At 44.9% G+C, this 21,491-nt stretch overlaps 1 protein-coding gene across 4 annotated transcripts; it reads left to right on the top strand.

The window, feature by feature from the left end:
- The first annotated feature begins 81 nt into the window (after positions 1-81).
- Positions 82-20,523, top strand: Cdc25a (cell division cycle 25A). Of its 4 annotated transcripts, none has more exons than XM_075964573.1 (15): positions 83-661; positions 1,607-1,683; positions 3,993-4,035; positions 4,990-5,026; positions 5,705-5,803; positions 7,460-7,579; positions 9,425-9,559; positions 10,318-10,392; positions 10,560-10,739; positions 14,520-14,618; positions 15,726-15,788; positions 15,884-15,982; positions 16,597-16,727; positions 18,417-18,528; positions 18,723-20,523. In XM_075964573.1, the coding sequence occupies exons 1-15, from the start codon at positions 492-494 to the stop codon at positions 18,861-18,863; spliced, it is 1,581 nt and encodes a 526-aa protein (XP_075820688.1). In that variant the 5' UTR covers positions 83-491; the 3' UTR covers positions 18,864-20,523. The 4 variants fall into 4 exon arrangements, with proteins under 4 accessions (XP_075820689.1, XP_075820688.1, XP_075820687.1 ...); XM_075964572.1 differs by having other exon boundaries at positions 84-661; positions 5,702-5,803; XM_075964575.1 differs by lacking the exon at positions 83-661 and adding an exon at positions 978-1,305 and having other exon boundaries at positions 5,702-5,803.
- The last annotated feature ends 968 nt before the right edge of the window (positions 20,524-21,491 follow it).

Genomic DNA, 21,491 nt, shown 5'->3' with positions numbered 1-21,491 from the left:
GAAGTTTGCTTCCTGATTGGTGAATTCCGTTTGGCGCCAAGTAGGAAAGGGGCGGGGCGGCGGCGTTCCTAGTTGTGCAGCAATTAACGCTAAGGCCACTTTGGTGGTGACGGTGGTGAGGGTTGCTTCTTTGCTCGTCGGGGACCGAGCAAGGAGGCTAGTTATTCCGGGCGGTCGCCTCGAGACTCTCGGCCCGCGGAGTTTGTTTGGATTTAATCTCGAGGTTGCAGGCGCCCGCCCGCCTGCTGGCCTCGCGGGGCCGAGAGGGAAGCACCGGTGCCTGTGGCCGGCGCCTGCCGAGTCCCCGACGCTCGCCCGTCCGCGCCGCTGCCCGTGGCGGTCGCGTCTCGGAACCGCGGGGTCGTGTTTGTGTTTGACCCGCGGGCGCTGGCGGCGTGGCACGCGGCTGAAGCCGGTGCCAGCGGGGCGGGGCCCGGCGCAGCGGAGGCAGAGGAAGACGGAGCGGGAGTCCGGGCAGGCCCGGCGGCGCCATGGAACTGGGCCCGGAGCCCCCCCACCGCCGCCGCCTGCTCTTCTCCTGCAGCCCAACTCCTGCTCCGCAGCCCACGGGGAAGGCGCTGTTTGGCGCGTCGGCTGCTGGCGGACTGTCCCCTGTCACCAACCTGACGGTCACCATGGACCAGCTGGAAGGGCTGGGCAGGTGAGAGACCGGCGAGCGATGCCCCAGGCCGCTGGCCTTTGGTCGACCCTTGGGATGATCTAGCAGGACGCAGGGTTTGTCCAGCTGGTCCTGATGCTCGGATTCGGGATGGCCTGGCCAGGACCCGCCATGTGCACCCTCCCCCCGGGCAGAATGTTGGGCGGGAGAGGCCGTTCGGATAGTCCAGGGCTATCCTCAGCCCGAGCCAGACCGGGGAGCGAGGGAGACTGCTGGGCTGAGTATCTTGTTGACCCCTTCAGATTTCTCTGTACTCTGTACTCTTGTCTCTGTTCCAGGGAACTCTGGAATCTACCCCCACGGGGGGAATGGGCCCTCCTAGGCCCTCACTTCTACTTTTTATGCTGAACAGCCGCGCCGGATCTGAGTTTCCTGTAAGCTTTGTTCCTTCTCAACAAAGGGACATGGCATTTTCTTTTCTTGGATTTCTGCAAAGTCTATGCAGGCTCTTGGCCGGCACGTTTCTTCCAGCTCCCCGTCTACCTTCTCCTAGCTAGCCCTTTCTACTTAACTTTTCTGTGTTGGAAATATTCCTGCGCTACACTACCACAACAGCAAAAACAGATTCCTCTATTTTTAGTGAAGTTACTTTTCCTTCAGTCGTGGGACTCTCCTTTTCTAAACAGGTCAGGATTTTTCCAGCCCCTGAAGATCTGGGATTCCTGTCCTCCCTACCTTTGCCCTCACTCCCAGCATAGTACCTCTCCTTTAAGGAAATAACCCAGCATTTGCCACAGGCATGGCCTACAATGTGGCCCAAGGCCAGACCCACTCCTTTCTTTGTTCAAATGCCAACTGGGTTCTGGGTGGCCAAGTGTGAGTGTGGGGTGGCCTTGGTTTCGTCTCAGAATAATAGTTCGGCAGCCTGGCTGCTTTTTAATTATGTCCTAGGAATTTCTCATGCGGAGGTATTTCTCTTGGTTTCAGTGAGTGTGAGAAGCCAATGGAGGTGAGAAACAACAGCAGTCTACAGAGAATGGGCTCCTCTGAATCGACAGATTCAGGTACTATTATTTATGAGTGTGTGCACGTATATATGGTGGTGCCTGCCAAGATCAGAAGGCATTTAGAAGAGGCCCTGAAACTAGAGAGTTACAGGCCACTGTGAGCTGTCTGATTTGGGTGCTGGGAACTGGATTTGTCCCTCTACAGGAGCACCAAGTGCCATTAACCAGTGAACCAGCTCTTCAGTCCAAATTTATATGTAGATCACATTGGGCTCAAACTCAGAAATCTGTCTGTCTCTTACCTCTTGTGTGCTATGGTTAAAGGTGTGGATTACTGTGCCCCAGCCGGATCCAGGTATTTGTTCGATCTTTGCCATTCACCTTTAAGCCAGCCATGTGGAGAGTACTATTGGGAACTTCCCGCGTCATGTCTTTTTCCTAGGAACTTAACTGGTAACACTACGTGTAGAAATCATGGCATGGCGTGACATGCTGTTCAGTGTGAAGGGAGCAGTTTATGAAGAGAAAATAAGTGTTGAGTCTCTTTTCTTTCTTTTTTATTTATTATGTATACAATATTCTGTCTGCGTGTATGCCTGCAGGCCAGAAGAGGGCACCAGACCTCATTACAGATGGTTGTAAACCACCATGTGGTTGCTGGGAATTAAACTCGTAACCTCTGAGCCATCTCTCCAGCTTGAGTCTCTTTTCTTTTTAAAAATAACTTCATTTTTATTTTATATGTGTGGGTATTTTGCCTGCATGACTCTCATATTACATGCCATGTGCATAGATTTCCTTGGAGGCCAGAAGAGGATGTCAGATTCCCTGGAACTGGAGTTCTTCAAGACAAAGAAGCCAAGTGGTTGCTGGGACTTGAACTCTGGTCCTCTGCAAGAATAGCTGCACTCACTCTTCTGAATTGGCTCTGTACCACTTTTTTTTTGTTTTTTGAGATAAGGTTTCTTTGTGTAGTCCTGGCTGTCCTGGAACTCCCTCTGTGGACCAGGTTGGCCACCATGGTTGTGAGCCACCATATGGTTGCTGGGAATTGAACTCAGGACCTCTGGAAGAGCAGCCAGTGCACTTAACCACTGAGCCATCTCTCCAGCCCCGTCTTTTATTATTATTATTATTGATATTTATTGATCTCTACATTTTTCTCTGTTCCCCTCCCTGTCCCTCCCCTCTCCCTTCAATCCTCCCCCAAGGTCCCCATGCTCCCAATTTACTCAGGAGATCTTGTCTTTTTATACTTTCTACTTCCTATGTAGATTAGATTCATGTATGTCTCTCTTAGGGTCCTCATTGTTGTCTAAGTTCTCTGGGATTGTGGTTTGTAGGCGGACTTTCTTTGCTTCATGTTTAAAAACCACCTATGAGTGAGTACATGTGATAATTGTCTGGGTCTGGGCTACCTCACTCAATAATGTTTCCTAGCTCCGTCCATTTTCCTGCAAAATTCAAGCTGCCAATATTTTTTTCTTCTGTGTAGTATTCCATTGTGTAAATGTACATTATTTTCCTCATCTATTCTTTGGTTGAGGGGCATTTAGGTTGTTTCCAGGTTCTGGCTATGACAAAGCTGCTATGAACATAGTTGAGCACATGTCCTTGTGGCACGATTGAGCATCCTTTGGATGTGTACCCAAAAGTGGTATTACTGGGTCTTGAGGACGGTTGTTTTCTAATTTTCTGAGAAATCACACTGACATCCAAAGGGGTTGTACCAGCTTGCATTTCCACCAGCAATGCAAAAGTGTTCCCTTTTCCTCACAACCTCTCCAGCATAAGTTGTCATCAGTGTTTTTGACCTTGGCCATTCTTACAAGTATAAGATGGAATCTCAGAGTTTTTTTTTTTTTTAAGATTTATTTATTATGTATACAACATTCTGCCTCCATGTATGCCCACACACCAGAGGAGGGCGCCAGATCTCATTACAGATGGTTGTGAGCCACCATGTGGTTTCTGGGAATTGAACTCAGGACTTCTAGAAGAGCAGACAGTGCTCTTACCCACTGAGCCATCTCTCCAGCCCCTCAGAGTTGTTTTGATTTGCATTTCTCTGATGCTCCGTCCACTCTTTAAGACACAGTCTCACTGTGTACAGCAGACTGGCCTCTTGGAACTCATACCTAGATGGTTATATTTTTCATTCCCATAAATTAGTTATATGATTTGAAAATAAAATAATTCCACATGGCTATGGGTCACGCTTATCTGAAAAGCAGTCTTGATATCAGTTGTCTCTTGAATCTTGTTTCTCTTATTGGTATTTGAAAATAGAAGAGAATCTGTGGAATAGTTAGAAAATGTTACTTAAAAACATTGTTTCCTAAGAATTTTGTTTTTATTTCTCAAAGGTTTCTGTCTAGATTCTCCTGGGCCCTTGGACAGTAAAGAAAAGTATGTATTCCTTGCTTTTAACTTTTATGCTTAGAAGAGAAGTTTTCCTTAGTCAGGCCTATTGGCACAGGCTGTAGTCTCAGCTGCTTGGGAAGTTAAGGCAGAAGGGTCAGAGATTCAAGGCCCTGTCTCAATAAAGGTGAAGGGGCTGGAGAGATGGCTTAGTGGTTAAGAACACTCGCTATTCTTCCAGAAGACCTGAGGTCAATTCCCAACATCCACATAGCAGCTCCCAACTGTTCGGTAACTGAGGGGATCTGACACCCTCATACAGACACACATGCAGGCAAAACAACAATGCATATAAAATAAAGATAAATTATTTTTTAAAAATAAAAGAAAATGAAGAGCTCAGTGATGGTGCTTGTGTGGCGTGTGTGAGGCCCTGGATTTGCTAAAAAGAAGAGGACAGAAACTTGTTCATTGGTTCTTGATACGGGATCTCATTATGTAGCCCTGACTAGTCTGGAACTCAGATACACCTGCTTCTGCCTCCTGGGTGCTGGGATTAAACTTGTGTGCCCTTACTTGTTGTCCAGACTTGCTAATCTTTGGGTGAATATTTCATGCAGTGGGCTAGACCTCTGCAGTTGGCTGTTCGCAGTGAGATGCTTGGATCCCAGAAACTCTGCTGAGAATGAATACATTGTTTAGTGTCAGCAGTTGCCAGGATATTCCCTCCTTTTTCTTAGCTGTGGTTTCCCTTGCTCCACCTTTTGGCATTAAAGCCTTAAATGAATGTATGTATTTTAAGAGATACCAGGTTTTTCAGTCTCGATGCCTAGTGTTTTGGGTTGCTCCTGGGACTGGAGAAGCTTTAGACATTCATTCTTGTATATCTTTGCTACAATGAGAACCTGACTTGCCCGCCCACTCCCCAAACTATAGGTTAAGCAATGTGAATCTGCTGTTATACATACCTCTTCTCACATTTACCTTTTGATCTCATTACAGCCTTGAAATTTCCCTGAGGAGAATACATTCCTTACCTGTAAGTTCCGTTGTCATTTTGAGCTAATACCTGTAAACTGCCCCCAAATGTCAGCAGCACCTACATTTCTAAGACTGAGCAGTAAGGCATTACCTAGAACAGCTTCAACAGTCTGCCTCTTGTGGACTTTGTCCTCAGTCCCAGTTTATCAAACCAGGAAAGGTTCCTATTACGCAACTGGTACTAGGTTTGGCACTATAATATACCTGCCAAAGGGGCTATAAGCCTTATATAATTAGGCGTAAGGCCATTCTAAGTTATAGTGTTGGTCACATTTACTGGTTATCTGCTGTAGTATATGGGAAGCTAGCTCTCCCAACCCTTACTTCATTTCTTTAAGAATGGAGGTTTTAAGCCAGGCGGTGGTGACCCCATCATTGGGAGGTGGAGACAGACAGATCTCTGAGTTTGATTGATACCTGGTCTACAGAGCAAGCACCAGGACAGTCAGAGCTGTTACATAGAGAAACCCTGTCTCAAAAATGAGGTTTTGGCTGGGTGTAATGGGTCAAACCTATAATCTTAGCACTTGGAGACTGAGGCAGGAGGATTATCTCAAACTCAAGGCCAGCCTGGGATGCAGGGTGAAACCCTATCTCAAAAAAATAAAAAGGAAAACTGAATTTTCCATTGTGTTTCTTTACTGAATTCAATTTCTCTTTTTTTCTTTGGTAGCAGAAACTCTTGGGTTGTAGCCCAGCGCTAAAGAGGAGCCATTCTGATTCACTAGACCATGACATCTTTCAGCTCATCGATCAGGATGAAAATAAGGAAAACGTGAGTATAGTATCCACAGGGTAACCCAGGCTGGGAGGGAAGCCTCCCAGTGTCAGTGGCTTACAAGCCAGGTGGCTGGGCTGCTGCCTGATGACTAAGTTATGGAAAGCCACACCGGGCCTTTGCAGAGAAGTCTGCTGCAGGAATGTCTGTCAGCCTCTATATGTCAAGAATTTAGAATGGTACCTGGCAGGTAAATGTGGCTGGATTTTAGTAAGTAGATTTTGTGAGGTGTAATTATATCCATAAATAGTTTTTTCTAGAAGTGTTTACTCAAGGTTTTTCCTTTTGGCTCTAACACTTAGGTGACTTGTAAGCTTGTGAAAATCTGTATTGTATTTGGAAAACATTCCACACTGGGCCTACCTAGCAGCATGTTTTCCTTACACCTTATTTTCTGTGAATAACTGCCAAGAATATAAACACTAGAATATTGAGCCAAAATCCAAAGGCATGCGAATTCTGTGAGTCTCAGAATATTTGAAATAGTGGCTTTGAGGATGATGTGGTTCATCTAGAAGCCTGACTTTCCCCCTACACTTTGTAGGGTGGCGTGTCTAAAGCAGCCGCTCACTCTACTTTCGTATGTTGATTGTTTTCCATTCCCTGCTAAAATGCCAGAGTTTATCACCCTTAAAATTTCCAGGTTTAATATAAAACCAATTGCCTGTAGGAACATAGATTCTGTTTGTGCCATGGATTCCCTTGTGTGCATGGGACAGTGTCCACCTCTAGTGCTACCAGACCACAGTTGTGTAATCTGGCTCTTGATCCAAGCTTGCAAGGCTGCCTTCCTGGAAGCTTTGTTCTAAACAGGAATAATAACATAGGCTAAAGAACTTTCTGGAGGTGTCCTTCAAGATCTAATCTGGAAGACCTAGTTTCCATTTTGAAGCTAGCCTGGTCTATAGAAAGTTCCAGGACAGCTAGGACTATTACACTGAAAAACCCTAACTGGGGGTGGGAGGGAGGAGGCCTATTTTCCTTACTTGTAAAATAGGAGTAGTCAGGTTGTATTCGATGGTTAGACAAGTTTATGTTCAGAAAGTATTTAGTAATGTAAAAACTGCTACTAGCAGTTGCTGTTTTTAGTACTTAAGATTGGATGTATGGGGCTGGAGAGGTGGCTCAGGTTAAGAGCACTGGCTGCTCTTCCAGAGGTCCTGAGTTCAATTTCCAGCAACCACATGATGGCTCACAACCATCTGTAATGAGATCTGGTGCCCTCTTCTGGCTTATAAGATATTTGTAGGCAGAATACTATATACATAATAAATAAATCTTTTAAAAAAAGATTGAATGCATGCATTTTTGTGTTTATGGGTGTTTTACTTTTGTGTTGGTGTACCATGTATGTGCAACTTTATTTACCTGCCAAGCCATCCCACCAGCCTTAAAGCTGTTTTTTATGGACAGTAGAAAATATATCGAGGGGGCTGGAGAGATGGCTCAGCGGTTAAGAGCATTGCCTGCTCTTCCAAAGGTCCTGAGTTCAATTCCCGGCAACCACATAGTGGCTCACAACCATCTGAAATGAGGTCTGGTGCCCTCTTCTGGCCTGCAGGCATACATGTAGAAAGAATATTGTATACATAATAAATAAATAAATAAATATTAAAAAAAAAAAAAGAAAATATATCGAATATTGTTTTGCAGGAAGCATTTGAATTTAAAAAGCCTGTAAGACCTGCATCTCGTGGCTGCTTCACTGTTCATGTACATGAGGAGAATAAAGATCTCTTCACATACAGGCAGAACTCAGCCCCAGCTCGTATGGTATGTGTTGTGACTTTCATATAGGGAACTCATCGTGGGAATAGGATTTACAACACTGCAGTCATGTGTGCATGCATGCATTCATGTGTGTTGTACCAGTATGAAATTTATTAATGCTGAGCGTATGGTGAATGCCTATAACCCAAACACTTGGAAGGTAAAGGGAGGAGGGCCAGAAATTCAAGATTTTTTTTCAGCTTTGCCATGATTTCAAGGCCAGCCTGGGCTACATGAAATCCTAGTTTCAAAATTTTTTTAAAAAAAAAAAGGCAAAGATTGTTTTTAAAAAATTTTAAGAAATTATTTATTTATTTATTTATTTATTTTTTTGAGACAGGGTTTCTCTGTGGCTTTGGAGCCTGTCCTTGAACTAGCTCTTGTAGACCAGGCTGGCCTCGAACTCACAGAGATCTGCCTGTCTCTGCCTCCCAAGTGCTGGGATTAAAGGCATACGCCACCGCTGCCCGGCGAAATAAAATTTTTTTATTTTTTTAAGGAAGTTTACTTTTATTTTAGTTGACTCATGTCTGTAAACCCAGCATTTGAAAGGCTGGGGCCTGTGAATTATCTGGAGTTACCTCATTTGGCAGATTAGGAAGTTTCATTAGAGAAGCTGATTTATTTGACAAAAGACATGTAAATAGTAGACCAGAATTTAACTGTAGATTCTCTAGTTCATAACAGTTTGAGAATATACTGAAATAGAAAATATTTGGTGGATGCTTGGGAATCAGAATGCCAAGATTTTCTGTGATTGCTTGATCATTAAAGGCACTGTTATAGGTGCTGCAGACTTTTAAAAAGCCGGTGTTAATTTTACTGGTTTGGCTTTTGTTTATAGAATTGAGATTCTTGTTGTTTGCATTTTTTGAGACAGAATCTCTTAAACCCCAAATTTTCTATGTAGTTTAAAATTTCTTGAACTCATAATGCTCCTGTCTCTAGGATTACTAGTGTTTGCCACCACAGCCAACTGGTTTCCAGGTTTGGGTGTCAGATAGGTGAGGTGTCTGCTCTGGTAACCTTAAACATCAGTTTCCTTTTATTAAACAAAAAGCAGAGGATTCTTTGAGTATGTTGGTACAGGTAGTTCCGGCTAATGCAGGGTGGAGTCTGGGAGCACTTAGTCTTGCGGAAGAACACAGGGATTAACTAAAGTGACAGTGTCCTGGGGTTTAAATGGGGTTATAGCTGCAAAGATTTTTGTTGTAATGTCTAGGACATAATCATAATCCCTCAATTTAAAATTGAGCAGATATGTTTTCTTTTAATTCTTCTTTTTTGGTTTTTGAGAGAGGGTTTCTCTGTAGTTCTGGCTGTCCTGGAATTCACTCTGTAGACCAGGCTGGCTTTTAACTCTGACATTTGCTTGTCTCTGCCTCCCAGTTGCTAGGATTAAAGGTGTGTGTCACGGCTGCCTGTCTAAAATCATTTTTATTTTTAATTATAGGGGGGGTGCATATGAGTATAGATGCCTGAGGGGGCCAGAGGTTAGGATCACATGGACCTACAACTCCAGGAAGCTGTGAGCCGTCTGAGGTGGATGCTAAGAATCAAACATTTGTGGGGATGAACAGGTTTCCCTTGTTTCCATCTTATATATTATCACAGCTTATACATGGTAGTGCATATAAGCTCATGAGCTAGGCAGTGGTGATCACCCTTAATCCCAGAAGCAGGGTGATCTCTGAATTCAGAGTCTGGTCTATAGAGTGAATTCCAGAACAGTCGCAGCTACATGAGAAACCCTCTCTCAGGACCGGGGAACCCATTGCTTTCCCCTGACCTCTGAGGACACCAGGTTCACATATGGTGCACTTGCATATCTTCTGTTTTGTCTTCCAGCTCTCTTCAAATGAAGGTGATAGCAGTGAGTCTGGAAACTTCAGTCCTCTTTTTACATCCCAGTCACCTGTGAAAGCCACTTTGTCTGATGAGGATGATGGCTTCATAGATCTTCTGGATGGAGAGAATCTAAAGGTATCTGTGGGTGCATGGTTATGCCTACATTCTAGACACCACTGGAGAAGCCTCCTACATAAAAACAGTTCCTGGGGTCTCAGCTGGCTGGTTAGTTCATTTTATGAAATTATTGAGACTTCCCTGCTTGACGAAATCCTGTTGCAGCATGGAAGGTCACATGATACTGGTGAGGTCCTTCTATCTTACTGCTAGCCGGGCTTTCAGGAGTAGGGAAATAAGAATGTGTTTTTTAAGTTTATTATTTCATAATTATACACATGTCTTCTAAATTTAGGGTCTTTATATTATGTGCATTGGTATTGTGCTTGCCTGTATGTCTGTGTGAGGTGTCAGATCCTCTGGAACTGGAGTTAGACAGTTGTGAGCTGCCATGTGGATGCTGGGAATTGAACCCTGGTCCTCTGGAAGAACAAACAGTTCTCTTAACTGCTGAGCCATCTCTCCAGCTCTTCAGATACTTCTGTAGCTAAGATATAGAGCAAGGTTCAAGTTCTTTTGTACTAGCCCTCCCTGGTGGTGCATGCCTGTAATCTCAAAATACAGGATGCTGAACAAGGTTGCCATAAACTACAAGTGAGGCCAGCCTGTGCTCTAGGCTCTTTCTCCAATCACAAAACAAAAATTATTCAGACATGTTTGGCATTCTTTAAGAAAGTTAATTACAAAGCATTTAGATTAATGCTAATCTGGGCTGGGTCCTTTTCTTCCTTTTCGTCTGCTGGATCTGTTTAAAAGCAGTTTTTCTCTTCCTCTAGAATGATGAAGAGACCCCTTCATGCATGGCAAGCCTCTGGACAGCTCCCCTTGTCATGAGAAGACCTACAAACCTTGTAAGTTATTCCGGTATGTGGAATTTTGAGTAGTTGAACCACTGAACAAAGTAGTCCTTAACTATGTTGACTGGAATAACCTAGGATTTAGGACCTAGGTTTTAGACTGATTGTTATTTAAGTGGTCAAATTTTAATCCAGAGTGGATCTGTCTCTTTTACCCTAAGGGCAATCGGTGCAGGCTGTTTGACTCCCCTTCCCCGTGCAGCTCCAGCAGCAGCTCCAGCACTAGGTCCCTTTTGAAGAGAACAGAACGATCTCATGAAGAGTCTCCTCGAAGAAGCACGAAGCGGAGGAAGAGTGTGTCCAGTCCTGTCAAAACAGATGTTATAGAGCCAACCCAAGAGGTTAGTTGTGCAAGCTCTCCTTTGGTCTGGAGTGATAACTGTCTTTCAGTTCTAAACATTTCTACTTGATGGTCCTATCCTTGCCAAGCCTTACTCTATTTTTCTAAGACAGGGTACGGGGTTTCTGTGTATATTCCTAACTGTCCTGGAACTCTATAGACCACACTGTCCTTGAACGCAGATCAGCTAGCTTCTGCCTCTGCATTGCTGGCATTGAAGGAATGTACTACCACCTAGCCTAGAATGTTTCTGATGGTGAAATACAGCTTTTTTTTTCTTCTTTTCTGTTTCATTTATTTAGGCGTTGTGTTATTTGTTTCTATTAGATTTTTCTTTTGCTTTGGCTTTTGAGGCAGGGTCTTGCTCTATGTTCAGGCTGGCTTGGACCTTAAAGTAACCTTCTTGTCTTTGTCCTGGTGCTGGGATTACAGGTATGCACTACCATACATGACTTTTATCAGTCTCTCATTCATTATCTGTTCTATATCTTTTTTTAAAAAAAAAAGATTTATTTATTATTGAGTGTTCTGCCTGCATGTCAGAAGAGGGCACCAGATCTCATTATAGATGATTGTGAGCCACCATGTGGATGCTGGAAATTAAACTCAGAACCTGGAAGAATAGCCAGTGCTCTTAACCTCGGAGCCATCTCTCTAGCCCCTGTGTTATATCTTTTTTGTCTGTCTTGTTAAAGAACTTGACAGTTGTCACAAATCTAGGGGTTGCCACTGGCCCATGGCCCTAGATTTTTCAGAGGGGTAAAATTGCTGGGTCATGGGCCAGAGCATGGTTCGATTTGGCATATACTGCCAAATAGTTTTCCAGAATGGTGTATTCAATAGCAGCATATGAGTTGCATTTGTTCTATATTTCTGAGTAGTCTTTGGTGGTATATAGCTAGCTATTCATTTTAGGTGTTTGTATTACTTACTTTTCCATTGCTGTGAAAAAACACCATAACAAAGCTAACTTTAGAAAGAAGAGTTTGTTAACCGGGAGGTCATGGCATGTGCCTTTAATCCTAATACTCAAAAGCAGAGACAGGCAGATCTCTGAGTTCCAGGATAACCAGGACTACACAAAAAAACCCTGTCTTTTTTTTTTTTAAATACTTATTTATTAAAGATTTCTGTCTCTTCCCCGCCACTGCCTCCCATTTCACTCCCCCTGCCCCAATTAGTCCCCCCCCCCAGCCCGAAAAGCAATCAGGGTTCCCTGTCCTGTGGGAAGTCCAAGGAACCCCCACCTCCATCCAGGTCTAGTAAGTTGAGCATCCAAACTGCCTAGGCTCCCACAAAGCCAGTGCGTGCAGTAGGATCAGAAACCCATTGCCATTGTTCTTGAGTTCTCAAGAAACCCTGTCTTGAACAACCAATAAAAAAAGAACAGGGCTGGAGAGATGGCTCAGCAGTTAAGAGCATTGCTTGCTCTTCCAGAGGTCCTGAGTTCAATTCCCAGAAACCACATGATGGCTCACAACCATCTGTCATAAGGTCTGGTGCCCTCTTCTGGCCTTCAGGCATACACACAGAAAGAATATTGTATACATAATAAATAAATAAATATTTTTTTTAAAAAAGAACAACGAAACCCAGTGACAAATCCTCTAGCAGTATAACTTCTGAGCCTCCCAAAGCAGTGTCATCAATAGGGACCACATATTAATGCTCCAACTATAGGAACATCTCGTTTTAAACCGCCCTAGTATTTTAGTGGTGATATGGTATCTGGATTTGTGGAAGTTCATTCTTTTGTTATTCTGTGGGTTTGGCTGTTTTTAATGATCTATGTGTGTGATTGTTTTGTGCGCATGCCTGGTACCCGCAGCTCAGAAGGCATTGGAGCACTAGAACTGGAATTGCTCGTGGTTGTGATCTGCCATGTGGATGCTGGAAACTAGGTTCTACAAGTGTTCTTGACTGTTGAACCATTTCTCTATTCAGGGGGTCAGGGAGTTGGTTTGTTTGGGTTTTATGGGTAGGGGCATATAGCCACAGTGAACATGTGGAGGTCAGAGTACTGCTTGGAGACATTTATTTCCCTTTCTACCATGTAGGTCCCAGGCATAGAACTCAGCAGCAAAGAATCTTGCTGTGCCATCTTACTGGCCCCTGTATGGTTTTGTTTGTTGGTTTTTCGAGACAGGGTTTCTCTAGCTTTGGGGCCTGTCCTGGAACTCCCTCAGTAGACCAGGCTGGCCTTGTCTATCAAGTGAGATCCACCTGCCTTTGCTTCCTGAGTGCTGGGATTAAAGGCCTGTACCACCATTGCCCAGCTCTTTTGTTGGGAGGATCTTGAGTTTTTGATTCCTGTCTCCCTAGTGCTGGAATTGCTACTATGCCCAGATTTCTTTGGTTTGAGTTTTTGGGCTTTTTTGGAGACAGGGTTTCTCTATAACCCTGGCTGTCCTGGAACTCATTCTGTAGGCCAGTCTGGCCTTGAACTCACAGATCCTCCTGCCTCTGTGCGGGGATTAAAGACACCACTGTGGTTTCTTTTAATGGGAAATAGGGTTTAGAGAAAGTACTGTGTACTCTAAGGGTACAGTGATCTTCTAAGTGAAGGGGGGGCGGAGGGGGTTATCATCAAAGACAGCTGTCCGGAGCTGTCTCTCAGCTCTAACCTGACAGGCTGGGCTTGGGAAAGAATCTTAAGGTGCTCACTCATCTCCACCTTCTTCTTTTTTTTAGATACTATTTTGGTGCAATACCTGTGGATGCCATGACTTGTGGGGAGGTCAGACCACAACTTCCCAGAGTTGGTCTCTCTCCACCATGGGTTCCCAGGATTGCTAGCAGGCATATAATATACAAGTACTTTCACCCTCTGAGCTGCCTCTCTGGCCTCATCATGCCTTTGACAGATTTATACTCTGTCCTTGGAGGAGGGGGTGTAATGGTTGGTTCAAAGTCCAAATCTCCCTCCCCGGATATAAATGTTCAGGTTGCTTCTAGATTACTCGTTTTCAGGCCTGCTTACACAGTGGTTCCTTTTGTCCCTGTTTGCTGGAGCTGTGCCAGGCTGCAAGAGGACAGTCTAGAGCACAGAAGGCTCTAATCTAAGTGATCTTTACAACTTCTTGAGTCTGTTTTCTCACAAAACAACCTTATCAGAAGTTGGTGGACTCTGCTGAGATAAAGTAATTACATTTCATTTTGTGAGATACAGGACAATGATCTGTTTTGGTATTGGATTTGGTTTTTGTTTTCTTGTTTGTTTGTTTTTAGGCAAATATAGCTTTGACTGGGCTCAAGCTTGTAGCAGTCCTCCTTATTTCTAGTATTGCCACGCCTCAGCTTGATATTATCAGCTTAATAGTCTCTTTATGAACAATGAAAAAGAAAGTTGCTAGATATGTGGGGCATACCTGTAATCCTTATGGATCTCTGAGTTTGATGTTAGCCTGGTCTCCATTAGCAAGCTCCAGAGTTCCAGGCCAGCCAAAGATACACGGTGAAAAGGATAGAGGGGGTTTTCAGAAAAATTCAACTATTTAATAAATAATAGGACCTATCTTTTTTTTTCTTTTGGTTTTTCGAGACAGGGTTTCTCTGTAGCTTTGGAGCCTGTCCTGGAACTCCCTTTGTAGACCAGGCTGGACTCGAACTCAGGCCTGCCTCTGCCTCCCGAATAGGACCTATCTTTTTCCTTCTGATTCATCACAATTTCTTACCCTTGGTGTAGTCATCCCTATTCCAGTCTCCTGCCATGGCCAAGGTAGGTATTTTTAGGAGTTCAGTCAAAACCTTGGGGTCAACTTCTACCTTTGGTTTGTTACAGCTTCTACACCAGTCTTTATCCCTGACATCTTCACCCAAAGGAACCATTGAGAACATTTTGGACAGTGACCCAAGAGACCTTATAGGAGATTTCTCCAAGGTAATTGCAAGAAGCATTATCTAGTTGGGATTGTGCTAGGGAGGTGGTGGGGGTAGCTAGAACCCTACTTGGCTTTTCTCCTTCCTCAAGATGGCTCCTGGGATGCCTCCAAGGCAACAGTTTAAAAAGTAAAAGATAAGGACAAGTTGAGCTTCTGATGATGAGGTTCATGTTGGTCTTTGAGACTGTTGCTAGCTTAGTGGTTTCCTATGTGGCTACCCACCTTCACTCTGACCTATAGTGCAGGTTTCTGGGAACTGGGCTTCTGACTATAAAAATAATAACCAACACATAGATACCCTGTCCCAAAAAATAAAAAGAGAGAACAGGGAATTTGAAGAGAAAAATAAGTAAAGCCCTGTGTAACATTCAACTTGAGTTGAGACTGTTGGCTGTTTGTCTTGTGGTCATGGGTAAGCTCTTAGTTGGGCTAGTTGTCCTCTAAGTAACACTGCCATGTTCCTCTTAAGGCTGGACCAAGCCTGTCTTTCCATTCTCATTGCCTAACTCCAGGTGCTTATCAGATGAACAAATTGTCTCGCTTCCAAGGCGGGGTCTCTAAAGTCATCTTAGGCTGTTCCCTCATCTCATATCCCACTCAGGCTGGAGGTAACCTTTATGGCCCTCCTGCCTCTTCCTCCCAAAGGCTGTTATCACATGCTTCAGTGACTATATCTGGTTCTCCTCACTGCGTTTTTAAGTCTTCATACTCTAGCCACTGTGTGTTCCTGACTAAAAATGAGGGAAAAAGGAAATCACCTGTGTTCAAATCTAACCTCAGGGTGACTAGTTCCTAGCCAGGCAGCCTGGCCTATACTGCCTCAAAGCTGAACATGGTGGCTCATGCCCTTAATCCCAGGGGCTGGCACATCTCAATGAGTTTGGAGCAGACAGGTCTACATAATGAGAACTTGCCTCCTTAACAAACAACCATTATATGTCCAGGGGTTAGTTAAGTGCACAGAAGGGTAATTAGCATATACCATTCATTTATGTTTGTTTCTGGGTTTGTTTTTTTGAGCTGCTTCCTACTGGTGGGGCAGCAGAGTAAATGGCATTCTTAAACTTTCACATTCCCCTAAGTATCTTCTGTTTCCTTTTTTAAAGGGTTATCTCTTCCATACGGTCTCTGGGAAGCATCAAGATTTGAAATATATTTCTCCAGAAATTGTAAGTCAGACTTGTGGAACCCACTGCACATAGGAAGTTGGAATCTTGTTACCTGACTGCTAACATTGACACCCCACCGTCCTTTCTCTTCATAGATGGCATCTGTTTTGAATGGCAAGTTTGCCAATCTCATTAAAGAGTTTGTTATTATTGACTGCCGATACCCATATGAATATGAAGGAGGTCACATCAAGGTTTGGATTCTTGAGACTTATTTTCATAGGGGGCTTAAAGGTGGGGTATTGATGCCTCTCAGCTGATGGTGAGAATTTAGAGCAAGCCAATAGGTGTGAACGGAATGAATGTTCCCGTTAGTTCCTCTCTACTGCTGCATTGCAGTGCTCTTGACCCTCATGCTTTCCTGTTGCAGGACCTTTCTAGGTGGCATCCCTGTTGTCTAAGCTGTGCAATGGAGCCACAAAGGGTTCCATAGCATTTGAGATATAATAAATATAAATGTTTGACCAGTCCAGCAACATGCCTGCCTTAATGTTTGTACCAGGCCTCTGTTCTATAATCAAGGTGCCTACCTGGTGGAAGGTCATGTTAGAACACATATTTCTGGAAAGAAAGGAGCTAGTCACAAAACAACACTTTAATACCCTATAAAGCAGTGTTAAGTGTGGTGGCCCAGCACTTTAAATTTGAGATATTCCTAGTTCTTACATTTGTTGCTGAATGAGCTAAGTATATAGACCTACAGAGAAAGCCTCATTGAGATCTGCAGAGTTGTGAACTAGTCTGAGGAGCTTGCTCTCATTGAGTCTCTACTTCAAGTGTGACTCAGCAGGATCTGGTGTCTTCAAAGGGTGCTGTGAACTTGCACATGGAAGAAGAGGTTGAGGACTTCTTGCTCAAGAAACCTATCGTGCCTACCGATGGCAAGCGTGTCATTGTCGTGTTCCACTGTGAGTTTTCTTCTGAAAGAGGCCCTCGCATGTAAGTACCATATGAATAAGGCTTGGGGGGGGGGGCGGGGCAGAAGCTTCATGATATTTTGTGGAGCCTGGTAGTCTGCTTTTTTCACTAACAGCAAAATGGTAGCCTGTCAGGCACTCTCTTGTGTACACTTCAGGTCACTCTAGTGCTTTAGTCTGCACATGACATGTAAACCTGGCTTCTATGAGAGCCGATTCTCTGTATAACATAATTTCCCTTGATTCTGTTTCCTAGTCAGTGATTTGTTTCACAAACAGCCTTTTAAAATTATTGCTGTTTATTTACATTGTGTACGTAGAGTTCAGAAGACAGCTTGAGACTGTTCTACCATGTGGATTTCTGCATCAACTCAGGTTGTCAAGCACCTTTATCTGCTCTGAGCCTTTTTGAGACAGGGTTTCTCCATGTAATCCTGGCTGTTCTGGAATTTTCTCTGCAGTCCAGGTGCTGGGATAAAAGGCCATCAACACCACCCAAGCAGCAGAATTCTTTGTTTTTGTTTGTTTGTTTGTTTTTCGAGACAAGGTTTCTCTGTAGCTTTTTGGTGCCTATCCTGGAACTAGCTCTTGTAGACCAGGCTGGCCTCGAACTCACAGAAATCTGCAGATCCTCCTGCCTCTGCCTCCCTAGTGCTGGGATTAAAGGTGTGCGCCACCACCCCCTGGCTCTAAGCAGATTTCTTGAGTATAGTTTATGGATTTAGCTAGTGTTAGCTCAAATGCCATGTTTGACCTCTGTCTCCTTTGACGCCCATTTCCCCCCACTGTTTAGCTCTACTTATTGATCTCATGTAACACCTTTAAATATCAAGCGGCTGTTTCTTATACAAATGTCACCTCTGAAGTCCCCAGGCCACCCAAGCTTCATGACACCCTGTATCAAAGAAACTTAACTTCTGACAGGCTGGTGGTCTCGCTCAAGACAGTGATAGAGCACTTGTCTATTGTGTGGTCCTGGTTCAAGCCCAGCACCAAAAGAATAGGAGAGTAGATACCTGCTATATAGCAGATACCATTGAGACAATAAAATGCAGCGCAGCCATTCATTAATGATATAGTGGTGAGGCTGAGCATGCATGGGGGCTCAATAAAAGAAAAAGGTTACAGTAAGGACTGGAAAATGCATGTCTTGGTGGTGCTTGACTAGCAAGCACAAGGCTTTAGGTTCAATCCGCAGTAATACAGAGAAGTAGATAAATTCAAACTATTGGTACCTACGTTTGTTTGGTTTGGTTTTTTCAGGACATGGTCTCTATCTTAGGTGCCTGTCCTGGAACTCTCTGTTGACCAGGCTGACCTTGATCACACAAAGATCCACCTGTCTCTGCCTCCCAAGTGCTGAGATTGAAGGTGTACACCATCACCGCCCGGCTATTTATTTATATTTTGTAAGGCATAGAAACTGCAGCTTGTACGCAGGTTTGGGCAGTGTGGATGGACTAGTAAGACGAAGGTTCCATTACTCACTCCCAGGAAGTGTAGAGAGTAGTCTTTCTAAAGGCATAGGAAGGAATAGAGTGGGGGAGTTGCTAGAGGAAATAGAGAGTGGACAGGTTGGTTGTAGGCTGCTACAACAGGTGGTGTCAGCAGTGTGTTCTAAGGAAGGAGTACCTGGACCACCGACTGTTGTCTCCAGTTCCCATTCACCAAAAGAGGCGACCTGACTTTCTCCTTCATTCCTTTCTACTAGGTGTCGATATGTGAGAGAAAGAGATAGGCTTGGCAATGAATACCCCAAACTCCACTACCCTGAGCTGTATGTCCTAAAGGGGGGATACAAGGAGTTCTTCCTGAAATGTCAGGTGAGGTGTCTAGTGAGCGTGTGTCCATGCTGGACCATGGGTTCATAGTTCTGCTTGCTGGGGTTCTGGGGACAAGATGAGCATCCACTAAGCCTCAGGCCTTTGCTTTTCCCAGTCTTCAGCTCTAGGCAAGGGGAAGCCAGATTGTGTGGGGAGCATCCTGACCTCGTCCTCTTATTCTCATGTTCCTCTAGTCCCACTGTGAGCCCCCCAGTTACCGACCAATGCACCATGAAGACTTTAAAGAAGACCTCAAGAAGTTCCGCACCAAGAGTCGGACCTGGGCGGGGGAAAAGAGCAAAAGAGAGATGTACAGTCGCCTGAAGAAGCTCTGAAGCCAGGCACTGGCGGCCTAAGCTTCCCTCTGCCCCTTCCCTTTCCCTTTGCTACAGAACAGGAAGCAAAGGAGCCAGCTGTTGTACGTGGAGAACAACCTGGGCCTTCCATGTCTTAAACCTATCTCCTACACTCCAGGTTGGAGCCCAGGGCATCCTACTGTTACGCTCTTTTGTCCTATAAGACTCCTTCCTTGTCAGGACTGTCTGCCAAAGCTGGACCTGCCACAGCGCAGACCGGAGTCTATAGTCTAGAGCGCCGCATCAATCTGCTCTGACAGCATCCCAAGAAGAAGTAGCAGGGGTCTTATTGGGTGGACCCTGGCCTCCTGTCGTGCAGGGAGAGAAGTGGCAAACAGAAGTGCTGCTGGCCATATACCAAAGATAGGCTGGAAGAGGTCCTCGTGGATGACCCATAACTTTAATTTATTCAGCTTCATCAATTGTTTTATTTTTTTTTTTATTCCTCAAGTCAAAATACTGCCATTCTAGGTAGAGTTTTATCATCCCAGGAACTACCTCTGCTTTTAATTTAAAAAAAAAAAGAAAAGAAAGAAAATGGGGCAGGGATAAGAAAAGGTAAACCTGTTGTTGTGGACAGCGCTAGGAGCTCAGTCACCCCTAGGAGGCGCTGTGGACTGGGATTGCTGCTACTCAAAGTCAAGGACTGAGATACTGGTAAGAGCCTGCACCAGATCCAGGCTTGGCTACAGGACATAAGCTAACCTTCCCAGGCCTACCTCTGTCCTTTGTGATCTCCTTGGGAAAGTTTTGTCTCCACTCTCCTTGCCCCAGGTCCCCAGGATAGTGGCTGGTATCGGAGTCACAAGAAAGCACTTCAAGCAGCTTCCATCTGGCCACCCCCAGGCCAGTGCTGGAATGCTGTAGTGTAGGTACCCCAAGGTGAGAGTGGGAAGGGATGAGTGGAGCCCACAGAGCTAGGGAGGAGCATGCCCACTGAATGTCCTTTAAAAAAAAAAAGTCATTTTAGGAGTTGAGTATCAAATCAGTGTTGGGTGGGCACCCAAGGATGCAGGGGCCCAGGCCATTAGGTGGAAGGAGTGGGCCACGGCCTACAGATGACTGTAGAATTTCTCAGGAGGGAGTGTGGTGAATTTGAATTAAAATGTTCTGGGTTTATCATGTTTTGATTTGAGGGACAGGGAGTCATGAGTCACCCAAGTTACCCCCTTAATCTAACCCCGTGGAAGTGAGGGTCTTGAGGGAACATCTCCCTTCTGAGGAGCTGTGCAGCCTGTTTGGTGCCTGTTCATCAACATTCTCAGGTACCAGTCTCCCGGTCATCTTTGCTCCTCTGGGGTCTAGCCAGGTTTTTCTTAGGGAAAGTCTCCCCTCTTACCTCTGCTTTCTCTTCTGGGGGTGGGGAGGGAATCAATGATATTAAAGATGGCTAGTTGCTTTGTTATGGGTTTGAGTCACATTTGGCTATAAAACAAATCTTGTTGGAAATATGTGGGGAACAAGGAAATGAGCAGCCTCTTCCCGATGTTGAAATATGTCCCGATTGATCCCTAGTCTGGTTTGTAGAGATTCTGTTAGTTAAATGCTGTAAGGAGAATGGCTTTTTGGATGTACTGGTTTAGCTAGCATTGTTAACCAACTGTTGCAGGCTCTGCAAATAAAAGTGATCTTGAACCCATGTTCTCTACCTAGTTTCTTATATACTCAGAGGAAGATTTATTGCCCATAGGGTTCTGGGGTCACCTAACTAAAACTAAAGGCAACCACATTTCCTCAAGGGAAGTGGCTGAAACAGTCCCATTATCACTGAAGACCAAAAACATCCTTGGGCAGGATGGAATGGGCATGTGCAGTAAGCTTTTGCCTTAGGCAAAGCAGTGTACACCTTTGATCCCTGTGCCCTAGGTGTAGGCCCATGGACCTCAGTTCCAGGCCTGCCACAGTCACATAATGAGACACTATCTCAAAGTAATTTTCCACGCCAGGCAGTGGTGATTCATGTCTTTAATCCCAGCATTTGGGAAGCAGAGACAGGAACTCACTGGAGCCCAGGCTGGCCTCTAACTCTCAGAGATCTGCCTGCCTCTGCCTCCTGCGTGCTGGGGTTAAAGGCGTGCACCACCACTGCCTGGCATAGAATAAATCTTTTAAAAAGGTCTTTATACTCCCAACTTTTCTATTTGATATTTCAAAGGAAATGTTTGAGGGCTGTAGGGGCTGCTTTCCAAGGTGGATGGGGGTTGGGGGGTCTGAGCCAGTTGCCTGGGTGACAGAGATAAATTTGAGGAATGCAATGGGAAATGTCAGGGCTGGAAACAGTAACTCATCCCTAAACCAGGGCAGATGGAGAGAAACTAGGAGGAGGGAGGAGGGCAAGTTGCTGGCCACAGGGGTGAGACTGCCCACGCTAAGGTAGAGACTGACAGCACAAAGGCCGAGATGGGTATACTTGGCTCTATGTAAAAACCCTAAGGCCTTGGGCAAGCAGGAACTCCTGGGAATGCAGAGCCCTTGGCCCAGCAAGGGCTTCTAGAACAGTACACACAGTCCCTTCCTATGACCCTGGGAAGTGCTCCCAGCTGTCCAGTCATCCTCCCTCGGGTCTCTTTGTCTTCTCAGATTTAAGTCAGCACTCCAGGCATGATG

This window comes from Microtus pennsylvanicus, chromosome 3, assembly GCF_037038515.1.
Source record: "Microtus pennsylvanicus isolate mMicPen1 chromosome 3, mMicPen1.hap1, whole genome shotgun sequence".
Classification (NCBI taxonomy): domain Eukaryota; kingdom Metazoa; phylum Chordata; class Mammalia; order Rodentia; family Cricetidae; genus Microtus; species Microtus pennsylvanicus.
Note: the sequence above shows the minus strand (reverse complement) of the source record. Positions and strands in the feature narration are given on the sequence as shown.